Raw genomic sequence first — 13,089 nt, 5'->3', positions numbered from 1 at the left:
TGGGCAAGGATCATATTTTACTCAGTAATATCTTATTTCACAAACTGACCTCATCTACATGTAAATTAGAATGGCAATAAGACTATAAAAGCAGATATTACAGCTGCTAAAAATGGGTTTTAAAAAAAAGATCACCAGGCTTATATTGCTCTTTAGGAAAGACACAGTGTGTGCAGCAATTTCTTTTGCTATGTACTACTGGACATGACTCAAAACCAAAGAATGCAATTCAACCACTGTTCAAGTCAGTGCTGGAAACATTTCAGATTGGCTGGATTTCTCTTTAAATTCATGGATCAATATCCATTACAATCAAGTCAACAGTCTCATACTTAGTCAGTACAAGATCCTATTGATTCAGGAAAAATATTTGAAAGTCCAGACTGTTTTTTCAGGTTCTCTTATGTTTTAGTATATGTCAGGATTAAAGGTTCAATACTCCTGAGGTATTTGAGTTATTGGGAAGGCAGAAAACAGCAAAGATAGTATTTGACGTGTGTGCAAGAACAAAATAGATGGTGCTCCCGGTGGTTTAGATATACCAGTCTAAAAAGACCTTGAAAAGAATTGAATCGAGCCTTTTTGCAGAAACATGGAACTATTCCAAAATAACATAAATTCTCTGCTATTGTGAAAGTGTCTGGTTTTGAATTGGTCATTTAATGCTGGTCTATATACTGCTAGTGTGTTATGAGTTGAGAATTATGTTGTAGGAGATAGGAATTTTCTCTCCAGAAGATAAAGTTCAGTTTAACAAAATTTAAGAAAAATAAATACATGTTAGCATATGATTTGTAGGTTAATTGGAGTTACTACTCTTGCTAGTGACCTTGGGCATGTGGATTCACAATTCTTCTGTCTATTCAGTCACTTGCTGACATAAACACAGAAGTGAGCAGTTGTATAATAGATAATGATTCTTTCAATTTTGCTTGGCAATAACAGTTCTCAGACACTTACTGCCCAATACTACACATGTGACATGCTGATGTTGCTTCAGTAATTGAAGCTCAATACAAAGTAAGAAACTGAAAAGAAAGTGAGATTTTCCTGGCACAGAGTCACTAACGGTATCTGTTTAAGACAAAACACTGGATGAAGCAAGTGAGATGTGCGTGCCTGAAGCTCCTAGTCAACGGCACAGAAGAAACCACTGTCAAAGGATAAAAGTGTTTCTACTTCTATAACTGCAAAATACCTTTGCCTGAATTGGCAACTGTTCCCCGAATACCACTGACACAGGACAGGAGTATTTGCAGTTTGTGTGTTGAACCCTTCAGTAATCATTGTCACCTCTTTCAAATCACAGAATCATAGAAGATTTGGGCTGAAAGAGACCTTTAAAGATTATCTAGTCCAACCCCCCTGCCATGGGCAGGGACACTTTCTGCTAGACCAGGTTGCTCAAAGCCCCATCCAACCTGGCCTTGGACACAGCCAGGGATGGGGCAGCCACAATCTCTCTGGGAAACCTGTGCCAGTGTACCACCACCCTCATCATAAAACATTTCTTCCACCTCCCTCAACCTGCTGGTCACGTTTCTTGTGATGCAGCCCAGGACACGGCTGGCCTTCTGGGCTGTGAGTGCACGTGGCTGGCTCCTGTCTAATTTCCCATCCACCAATATCCCCAAGTCCTTTTCTGCAGGGCTGCTTTCAATTAACTTATCACCCATCTTTGAGTATTGGTAAGAAAAATGAGCTCTGTCTAAACTCCCTCCCACTTTACTCATTTTGCAGGTTGTGTTTTTTTCTATTCTGTAGTTGAGGCTTCTGGAAGAAGTAATATCTACTATAATTTTTCTGATTACTGACAAAGAAAAGCAACCAAGGCAATTGGTTTAATAATTAGAAATAAATTGTTAGAGTTTAGTGGAGAATTTCCTTCACACCAAAGGAAGTTAAGGATTTATTTATAATACCTAGAGTATTTAGACTCATCATATAGTCTGCAAGGAGACTTAGATATCTGCAGGGGCAAATTGTAGCACATAAACTAGATGCTGATATACTTTTTAACACTGGTCTGTAGTGGTGGTATACCAGTCCCCACAGAGAGTGAGGATGTAGTCCTAAAATGGAATGCTGCCGGTCTCTGGAGGCACACCAGAAACCACTTGCTGCCTGTAACTGGCTGCTCTCAGGACAATAACTTGTGTTCATCTATTTTACAGCAAAGCTGACTTCTGTCCTGTAGCGCCCTGGTATCCAAGGGCTGCTGAGGTGGCAGAGGGCACCTTTGCTTCTCTCATTCTGAGACAGAGATCCTCCAGCATGAGCCCCTCTGGACTTCCTCAAAATAGGAATTCCACTAATTTTGGCATCAAACCACCAGAAAATCTGCTCTCCATGAATTATGGAAATCCCTCTTGTCCAAACCCAGAACATCCATCTCAGAGTCTCTTTATCCCATTTTTCACATTTTCATACCTAAATTACAGTGCTTCTCTATTAAATATCAAAGGACTTATTCCAAACATTTAAAACAAGTGACTGGGTGTTTGAACATCTGGTTTCCCTTATGCACCTTTGTGGGGGAAGTGTCTATAAATATAATTCTTGCTTCCTTTCAAATTTTTTTTTTTTTTTTTTTTTTATGTTTGAGCAGTTAAAGAGAAAAATGCTTGTGAGGGAAAAATGGCTAAATATGTCTTTCTGGTATTCATGTTAAATGACCTAAGATGAGGTTATGTTTCACAGAAGTTACCTTCTAATAGATGCAAAAATATAAATTAGACTTGATTATGAAAGAAGGAAAGTCTCAGATGATCCCAAAGTTACATAAATTTAATAGTTAATGTGATCTCTGTCCTACATTGTTCCCAGTCTCAGTGTTTTCATTCAAAGTCACCATTGCTTGTGCAAGGGCAATAAAATTCACCTTAATTTTAATCCAGCAAGAAGTTCAATTCTAATTATAACCTCCTTCATGAATATTAAGCATCATGTTTTAAACTGATCTCATAGTCCTCTTTTTTTTGTGAAATGATACAGATAACTGCAAGAAAAGTTTCTCATCTGCAGTAGAACTCATATTTTCAGCCTGGCCAAGCAAGACATCAAAGTACAGATTTGTGCATAGGCAAAAGCATTTGCAAATCTCAGTAAGTGTATTATGATTAGCCCTTAATAATTTCCTTCATCTGTCTTTTTTCTCCTCTTACTTATAACTTTCTCATTGAAGGTCCAAAATTAAGACCATTTCTTTCTGAACATCCTCATAAGGACTAATATTATAGTTATGATATTTCAACCATTGGAGTTAAAAAAAATCAAAATGCTAAATTTTTAAGGTGTGGAGATGCAGCAAGTTGATTTAAGCAACATCTCAAGCCCTTAGTCTGTTCTCAGTCATACCACAGTGAGTCCTTTGGCTTAAACAGAGTTACTCTAGCTTAACTAAACAGCAAGTAAAAGGAGAATGAATTTTTTTTCCTGAGTTTTAATTACTTCAAAGAATGTGGAAATGCTTAGTTGTGCCTGTGCTGTCAGTTTCTTTCATGCCTTATTTTACTTGAGAGTGCTAATCCACATTATTACTCCTGGGTATCCCTTCAAGAGAAAGTGTTATACAGTTTGCAAGATAATTTACTCCAGGGTCTATTCCGTGCAGACATGATGGATGAAAATTTCACCAGGACTATTCAGAAAGCTATAAAGGAAAATTTAAAAGTCAAATGATTGCCAGTCATTTACTTACAGAGGTCATGCACCTTTCCTCCAAAATGTTATTAGAACGACCTCCTAACCTGTTTTAAGGTTTGTGTGGTATTTCAACCATTTTTCTCATAAATAAAGATTAGACTGTCTTAAGTAATGAAATATAAACTTAAGTGATGAAACTGTTAAATTGAATTTGTTAGTTTATAATCCAGGATGATGATCCACAAAGCTCAGAAATTAAGGAAAAAAAAAAGGGTGTTTCTTAGCTTAGATTATTGTGAATAAAGGAAACAAAAATCACAGTATTGTAAAACTTGCCTGTTAAAGCATGATGTTATCACAGAATTTGTTTCTTGTTTTTTAAAAATCTGTAACTCAGGCTACCACACAGCATGCAAAAAAGGAAAACCCTGGAAGAGTTCATTAAAGATTATGTAAACGAAGAGTGCATATCACTAGTATTTCATCTTGCAGAATTTCCATAAGTATGTGTGCATCATCAGACTTTGAAATAGTACAAATCTATTCCTTCTGCTCGGTTGTGGAAATACATCTACACAGGCCTTATTGGAATATTCTGCAATCTTCTGTCCAGGTTCAGTCATTTATACAGAGAGAGAGTTTCTTACTTGCAGGACTTCATTTTACTACACTCAAAGGATGATGCTCAAAGGACCACTGGAAATGTCAGAAAGTGAGCCTCTGAGCCATGGCAGAACTGTGTAGAGAAGTTTTGGTATTCAGGACACGGACTGGATGGGAATTTGGTTTTTTTAAAGTCAAAAACCAACTCTCTTGGAAGATGTGGTTGGGGAGCTACTCTGTTTCTATACAAAGTTTATAATTCTCTGATTGAAAATCCTAACAACAATGATGCCAAGCACAGAAGATGACAAGCACTGTGAGTACTCATTCATTCCAAAAAATACTGAAGGAGTGAAGCCAGGCCATGCTTACAGATATGTTCATCTTTCCTAAAAGAGTCTTTGTTTGAGATGAATCTCAATATCTGTGATCCTAGAGGAATGATATTTTGCATGTGTATAGTATCTTCAAAATTAGAAGATCCAAAATTTCCTTATAGTAAACTATTTCCATTAAAATGCTATTTATATATCTCTCTTCTACTAGAAATAATGGCAGCTTGGGCTTACCTAGTAAATTCACACTTTTGAAATATATGAAAATAATTATCCCCATATATTTCTTAATTGGATAAATAGTTGGTAGGTGGAAATACCATCTGGATCTATTGACTGAGCAGTTTCATAGGGCAGATAGACCAATCATGATCTACAACTGAATCGAGTTATTAATCATTTGCTTTTAATTGTTAGTTTCAATCCTTACATGGAATGCAATTGTTTTTTTTGTCTGTAATGTCTGTAATATTCCATAGCATGTCATAAGAAATCTTTAAACAAAAGATATTGCACTTTCTGAAATTAATAGAGAAATTGGTTTGCATAACTCAATGAAGATCACAAAATGTATAATAAAATTTACTGAAGTTTAAGAAGATGACGTATTTTATCTGCTCAGGGCAGATTGTCTAGTGTAAGATAGCATGCAACAATGCATATCATAAAAATAACTGTAACACAGTGTCCAAGAACAAAACTCTGAATTATTTTATATTATTAAGTAGTACGAAAATACAGAATATGACAAGATGATATGTTCAGAGAAACAAAGATTATCGTAGCAATACTCACAGTTATTTATATTGACCATTTGGTTGTGTCAGCAAAGTAAATAGTACTGTTTTCCAATATTTACTTATAACTTAACCAATACATATTAACAGCACAAAAACTATTCCCAACAAAACATGAGCACATTTATCAAGTGGGTAAACAATTACAAAAGGAGCATATTTTTCCCTGGTGATTCCACTTATGCACATGCCTGAATTTTGGTGTCATACCCTGTGAGCTGAATCTGAATCCTGTTGCTACAGTTTCGATTCAGCTGCCTAGAAACCGGTTTTGATTGCCATTCCAGAGTCCTACCTTGCTTTGCCTCCAGCTACTGGTCTTAAATATCTTGCTCCTCTAAGTCCCCTGCCATACTTGCCAGGCCTGTGTGAATGACTTGGATGACTAAAACACTTCAAGTAGCAGTAGATCCGCATGTTGAAGCAATTAATTTATTCTGCACAGTTTTAAAGAGAGCAATCCACAGGCTACTTTTCACAGAAGTTATCCGTTAAGAATATTTGAAAATGTAAAAATAGTACTATTATTAAAAGGTTTTAAGTACAACACTAAATCCTTATTTTCAAATGCGAATACAAATGTCAGCTATGGGAACTCTCTACAAATTAATGAAAAATGGGAATGAATATTTGCTTCCAGTTAATTGCAGAGCTCATCTGGTCCACAACACAGATAACTGAACTACAGAAAAGATATCATTTGATCATTAAGACTTTAAGATTTTCATTCACTTTTGTTCATCTATGAAAAGAATACCATAATAATTCTTTAATACTGAAGTAATTCTCAGTTAATCTTGAGTTCCTCTAAATTCTGAACTACTTGCTCACAAGATAATTATATTTACATGCTGAAACTGCAATGCTCTTGAATTGTTTTCCAGCTTTTAGTTTAATTTATCATTTGAGATTGATCTGTCCCATCTTAGTCAGCTAGAAATCAGACACTAAAAACTAGGCAGGCTGCCCCAGCTTCTCTCAATGGGGAGAAACAACACTTAGTAAGAACCACTTATTTAATCAGACAGAGTTGTAACTCTTAGAGTTCTCAAGTTTGTATGGTGAATTGTACCATAAGTGAAAATTAGGGAATTGCAGGTCTTGAGTTATTTGCATATTTTGAAATGCTATATACACATCTTCTCAAATGTTTCAAAAGGTGTTTTCTTTGGTTGAGTTTGTTTGGGTTTTTTGTTTGTTTTTGGTTTCTTTTTTGAATGACACAAACACTAAATTAAAACATTTTGTATTTGTAGGTTCTGAAATTTATGATCCAAGACCTTAACTAAGGGGCAATTTATGATGAACAAAATGATGAAAAGTATTTGTTTACAAATATAATTCTGTATAAAAAACATCATGACAAAGTAAAAATGGAAAATTCCTGATTTCCCATTTTCATCTCACCATTTCTCTTTTAAAAAATGGTTTGTTTTTCAAATACTTAAAAATACCATTGAACAAATTGAAGTTTGATAAGCAGCTGAATTTGGATTTTTGTATGATGAGTACTATGTACTGAAAGATTTAGTAGAATGCATATACACAGTTAAGGATTCTTGATGTGGAAAAGACAGTTTTAGAGTTCTACCTTCAAATTCTAATTTGATTTCATCAAATCTGTGGAACATTAGACTGCTTTTACCTCAAATATAGCAACAGCAATTATTTCCCCATGTATACAGATTGCAGAAACCTGAAAAATGTTGATTTTTTTTTTAAGACTGAACTTAACATGAAGTTAACTTCAATTGTATATATGAATTTCAATTTATGAATTAATACCTCAAAGCTGCATTGAAATGCATTTAGTTGATGAAAGTATTATTTTAATAATAAAATGGAGGTAATGATAATTAAGTTTTATATTTGAGGTCAACAGAAACATACACATGAAAGAATATACCTTATATGCAAAGGGAAATGGAATTTTCCTAACATATCCTTCAATACAAAACACTCTCAATTTTCATGCAGTTCTCCATTATTGCACATGAAAGAGATAATCACATTGCTCATGAAACTTTGAAAGCCATTCTGTCAGGCTCTTTCCAGCTCCAGTATTACAATGTCTCCTTCTTTGGCAGCATCACATTCATACTGAAAAAATTCACTCAGGATTTCCTAATCAGATAAGAATTTCACTATATTCTAAGTGCAGCCATCGAACCTGATGTTCAGCTAATATTTTTATTTAAACTTAATGTTTTATGTAGACACCAAAATTAATAATTGCTTTAAGAAGTAAATATTCTGAAATGTTATAAAAATAGAGCCTGACAGCCATTGGATATTTTCTTCTAATTTAATGAGTATTGAGTCAGCTCCATACTTCATATTTTTTATTCAAATACTATGAAAAGCAATGAACATTGAAAGGCAGATATTATTCATTGCAATCTAACTATTTAATTACTTTAAATAAACAGGTAAGACACTGTTCTCCTTTAAACTGAAGACTCATTACATTGGTGCTATGTGTAAAGGGCCCTTAGAGTAAATGAAAGTCAGGATCTTAATCTACAATACAAAGAGAGCATAGGCTAACCTTTCATAGCACAACAAGTAAGAGAAATAAACATATCAGTTCTATAAACATGGGATACCACTGTAGTGTTGTTTGTATTTCTTTTTACCTTCTGCATCGGTTAATCCTACTCCCGACTGCTTTACAGGTTCTTGTCCGTTCTGGCTCATCTTCCCTCTGTTAAAAGATATGGTGGTAGTTGTCAATAAGACCATGAAGAGTTGAGATCTAAGAAAATGATACATCCAAGCCAATAAGGCTTGGTTCTGTACAAAAAGACAAAATCACAGGTATTTCTAAAAAAAAAAAAAAAATATATATATATTTAATTTCAAGAAAATAAAGTGGATTATAGTTTTTTTCTATTGCTATTTGGACAATTACTTAAGAATATTATTTTTTTCTTTTTTTTGAGGCAACTGAAATCATATCTTGTTAAGATTGTACATTCTTATAGAATGGGGCCATCAAGTGCTCTCTGCTACCTGCCCCCCACCAGCCTGGTGTTCTGCAACCAGTCTGCATAGCTCCTCTCCTCACTTTATCCTGTTACAGTGAATAGTGAAATATATAATAAGGAGTCACAAAATTGATATTTGGTCTACAATACCATTACTTCAAAGGTAAGGCATGTTTGTGGTCATTTTCTTCCTTTAATGATTGCTTTTACATTACAGTTTATGTTTAGCATAAGAAACAACTCAGTTCTGAGAGTTACATTAATCTTAAAATAAGGTCAGTAAATTATGCTCTGGAGGTGCCTATCTTTCTCCAGTTGATGTAGAAAGAACCTGGATTGGAATCTAGATGGCTATTTTTAGGCAATGAAAGTTAGGTAAAATTTAAGCTATCTTTAAACACACTTGTTGCAAACTCTAAGGCATGATTACAGTCACTCTCAAAAATGTCTGCTACTATGAGGTGTTTGTGCTTCTATTTGTCTTTCTCCTTGAAGACTCTGAAATGCTGTGATAGAGAATATAAGGCATTATCTTCAGATGCATGTGATTCCTCTGGAGTTAAAGGGTTAAAGGGTCAGCATTTTTCTTTGCTACCAATGAGCCAGCTTCATGTTCACAACAGCAACAGAAGCTGTCCAAGTTCACAATGAACTAAACAATTAGTATAAAATGTCAGTTCTTAAAGTGATTTAAAATTCAATTTTAACTGAAAGTTATTCTTTTTTTCTTCTGTGAAGTAATGCTTCATAAAACGTATTACAAATATGATACAAGAATTATTTGTCCCTATGGTTAGATCCCTTACATATTGTTCAGTTGCTCTTCACCTTTGCATTCAAAATTAATATAATTTTACAGACTTCATCCTGGTATAGATGGCTACACAATACAAAGGCATAGAGAATCTGGTCTTTAGATAACATGAGTAACTTTCAGGGGTATTACAACTGGATAATAAGAGTCTTTTTAAAAAAATATCTCCCAAATAGAAAGACTTTACAAGATTTATTCAGCTGTGTATAACTGTATATAATGGCTAATTTCCCTTGATAGTTATAACAATATTTAGTATTGGCAAGTGTTCTAATTAGTTACCTCATCAAACAATTCCCACAGTGTCACTATTTAATTCTTTTATTTTGCTTCATGACTAAATGTTCCTATGATTAAAAGCATTTGGACTAGAGTAAAGAGTTTAAAACTCAGCCTGTCCAATAATTTTTCTATTGATAGATCAGCAACATAATCTAAACAGGGAGTTTATAACCAAAGATGTTTTTATATGCCAAGACACTTAGAATTATTTAGCCTCCTTAATGCTTCACATCCAAATTGTGAGCTGTATTCTCATGGATATGCTGAATTAGTGTACAAGGTCAGAGTCCCTGAAGTCATTATCAAGCCAGTGGGAATGCAAATGTTGACTAGAATTTCAATCATACATATATTCAGACTTATAAGAATTTTTATCCAGAATTCAAAATGGAAACAGTTATCTTTTTTAAAACCTTCTCCCCAGGAATTATCCCAAAGGTCTCTGATGGTAAACAGTAATTTTGTCATTCGTCTTCATTACATTGCTATGTAAAGCCCTTAAGACTACAATGAAAAAGAAAGCATTTCCCATCTATATAAAAGTCCTGTGTAATTTTTAAAGTCTCTGTCTAATATGAGCATATAAACAATTTATTTTAAAAATGCCATAATAATAAAAAAAAAAGATAGTCTAGCCCTTAGCAGAAAATAAGAGGCCTAGATATATTTTATTTGATTAAGTAAAATTCATGGGAACAAATTACTAAGAGAAAAGCCGAAGCCATGGAGACTTCTTCCTGCTTTCCAGTAGAAGTGGGGCTGATTTCAGGCTTAATAGACTGGTGAATCTGTCAGAGAAATACCAAGTAACTGTAGATAATGTCACATTGCTAGGCAATACAGAGTAAGTGATACTATTTAGACTCAAATTTAGCATATGTGAACTAAAAACTTCTATTAGGACCTCCATCTTGTGTTTCTGTGCACAAAGATTTTATGCATCTTTGCTTTTGTCAAAAAAAACCCAAAAATATGTTTTTATTTTGTACTTTTTGGTAGAAGTTTAACTGGCTATCTAGTGTTAACTTATTTGTCAGAAGTCTGGACATTTGGTATCTCTAGCATCTTGCAGTTTCTACATCAGTGTTGCTAATGTGTTTAGTAATAGGCACTTGCAACTTTTCATCTAGATTTTCATAAGGAAGTCCCGTTCCTGTCATGCTTTTTTGCTTTCATTAGGAATGACGGCAAAATAATTTTCTTTTGAGATTGTCAAACCCAATTAAAGATCGTCTTTTTGCCACTGGTCAGTACAACTCATTTTAACCTAGAACAACATGAGTGAAAAGTTCAGTGAGGATTAAACAATTGGCACCCCACAACCTGAGCTCACATTGTCCTCCTAGATTCTGAAGATCAGATTGAGATATTAGATCTGTGTCTATTTTCATTTTAGCTACTAATAAGCTGTAGAGAAATACCACTGGGCTTTATTTTAGAAAATGATGAATACATAGAAATGTCACAGTTCTAGAGAATGAATTTTTTCTTTATTCAAGCTTTTTTTAGGAAGATTATATCAAGCTCTTGTGACTAATAATTCAGGACTTCAAGGGAAAAGCAAAAACTTGTGTCCCACAGAAAAACATGGAACAACTATTGCAGTCACTGAATGAGCAATGACCACCAACTAATATTTTGAGAACAGTCAATCTATAAAATTTTCAGGCCAGAAACATTAAGTTGATCAGGAGAAATTACTTTTGCCTATAAAGGAATATAAATGAAATTGCTAAATGAAGGTGCATGCTACCAAAGTTGAGGGGAAAAAATCCTGGCAAAACTTTTCTCTGTGGAGTAGTTAACTGGGTAAAATGTTTGAAAATTAAATCATTTTATAGGATCATTACACTGATAGTAGCTTGATAATTCCTACAGGGACTCCATCCCCAAAAGCTTTTTCCAACCAAGAACAGAGAAATTCTACTCAAAATCTTTAAAACTTGGGAAAAGTTGGGTTATATCTGGAATCTGAATTTGAGTTGCACTACACTTCTTTGTAGAAGGAGGTCAATCTGAAAACTTAAACTAAGCATTCTCAGGCCTACAAAAGTTGTACTTTTAAAACACAACTCAAGCCCACCTCTACACACTTTCATCAAAGGCTGAGACTAGCACCTCTCCTGTCTGACAGCATGTCGTGGTTTAACCCCAGCCAACAACTAAGCACCACGCAGCCGCTCACTCACTCCCCCCCCCATCCAGTGGGATGGGGGAGAAAATCAGGAAAAGAAGTAAAACTCCTGGGTTGAGATACGAACGGTTTAATAGAACAGAAAAGAAGAAACTACTAATGATAATGATAACACTAATAAAATGACAACAGTAGTAATAAAAGGATTGGAATGTACAAATGATGCGCAGGGCAATTGCTCACCACCCGCCGACCGACACCCAGCCAGTCCCCGAGCGGCGAATCCCTGCCCCCCACTTCCCAGTTCCTAAACTAGATGGGACGTCCCATGGTATGGAATACCCTGTTGGCCAGTTTGGGTCAGGTGCCCTGGCTGGGCATGAGAAGCTGAAAAATCCTTGACTCTAGTCTAAACACTACTGAGCAACAACTGAAAACATCAGTGTTATCAACATTCTTCACATACTGAACTCAAAACATAGCACTGTACCAGCTACTAGGAAGACAGTTAACTCCATCCCAGCTGAAACCAGGACACAGCAATAAATTCATGAGGTTGAGCAGAGGTTTGGTTGGTTATTAACAATTCAATGCTCAAAAAAGCAGCATAAAAGTTGAGCTCTGAGAAATTCTCCTGAGTTAGCTGCTATTCTACTGCGTAACTCAAGTCTGCAGAGGAAACTACATAAGAAAATGACTGACAAGTGAAAGGGTTATACATAGTCAGTGCACGGAGAATATAGTATATTAAAGGAAAAGCCTTACATTCTTGGGATGGGAAATAGATTATTCTCTCCTGTGGCACTGCTGCTGCCTTCGCTATCCATGCTGTATCCACTGCCAAAGCTACTGGCTGACGAGCCAGTGGAGACAGAACTTTCTGCAGGTCGGTGATTAGTAGACCTTGCTGTACAGGGTAGGAACAGCGGGTTACCAAAAACCTTGTAAGACATAAGTATCATCCACGTTAAGAAAAAATGTAATTCATCAAAATCACATGCTGCAAACACTTTCACTTTTATACTTTACATTCCAATATTGCGTTATCATCTTTTGCAGATGATGCTTATTTTCACATAGAATAAGGTGTTCTAAACCTAATAGTATACAGCCACATTTTTTTCTCCAGTCATGTTAATAATTCAAATCAACAGCCTGATGGAAAAAAAGAATGGGTTACATTGATTAACACTGCTTTTCTGATTAAACCTACAGAAAACCAGTTATTCATCTGAAACATTTCATCTGGTAATCTTGTAAAAATGAAGGTCCCAGTGGCCCTTCCTCATATTTCTCAAGAAACATTCTTTGCATTTGGTGATTTTGAGAAGGAGAGCAAGCTGAAATGAAATATAAAGGAAAGGAAATATAGTACACCATCTACAGTCACAAAGACTGTATGAAGACCTCCACCCCTCTTCAGACATAACACAGCTACTGCATTATATTTCTCAACTGCCTCTACCCATCTGGATCTCTCTTACTACATGCC

The 13,089-nt window shown here is 35.1% G+C and overlaps 1 protein-coding gene across 7 annotated transcripts in view; it reads right to left on the bottom strand.

Annotated features, from left to right (window-relative positions):
• Positions 1-13,089, bottom strand: part of PCLO (piccolo presynaptic cytomatrix protein) — a 384,880-nt gene that overhangs the window by 42,195 nt on the left and 329,596 nt on the right. For all 7 annotated transcript variants that reach the window (XM_069801695.1, XM_069801688.1, XM_069801689.1 and 4 more), the window contains 2 exons: positions 12,363-12,504; positions 8,017-8,084 (listed from right to left, as the gene is read on the bottom strand). In XM_069801695.1, coding sequence (XP_069657796.1) covers positions 8,017-8,084; positions 12,363-12,504 — 210 coding nt within the window. The remainder of the gene's footprint in view (positions 1-8,016; positions 8,085-12,362; positions 12,505-13,089) is intronic.

This window comes from Haliaeetus albicilla, chromosome 14, assembly GCF_947461875.1.
Source record: "Haliaeetus albicilla chromosome 14, bHalAlb1.1, whole genome shotgun sequence".
Classification (NCBI taxonomy): Eukaryota; Metazoa; Chordata; class Aves; order Accipitriformes; family Accipitridae; genus Haliaeetus; species Haliaeetus albicilla.
Note: the sequence above shows the minus strand (reverse complement) of the source record. Positions and strands in the feature narration are given on the sequence as shown.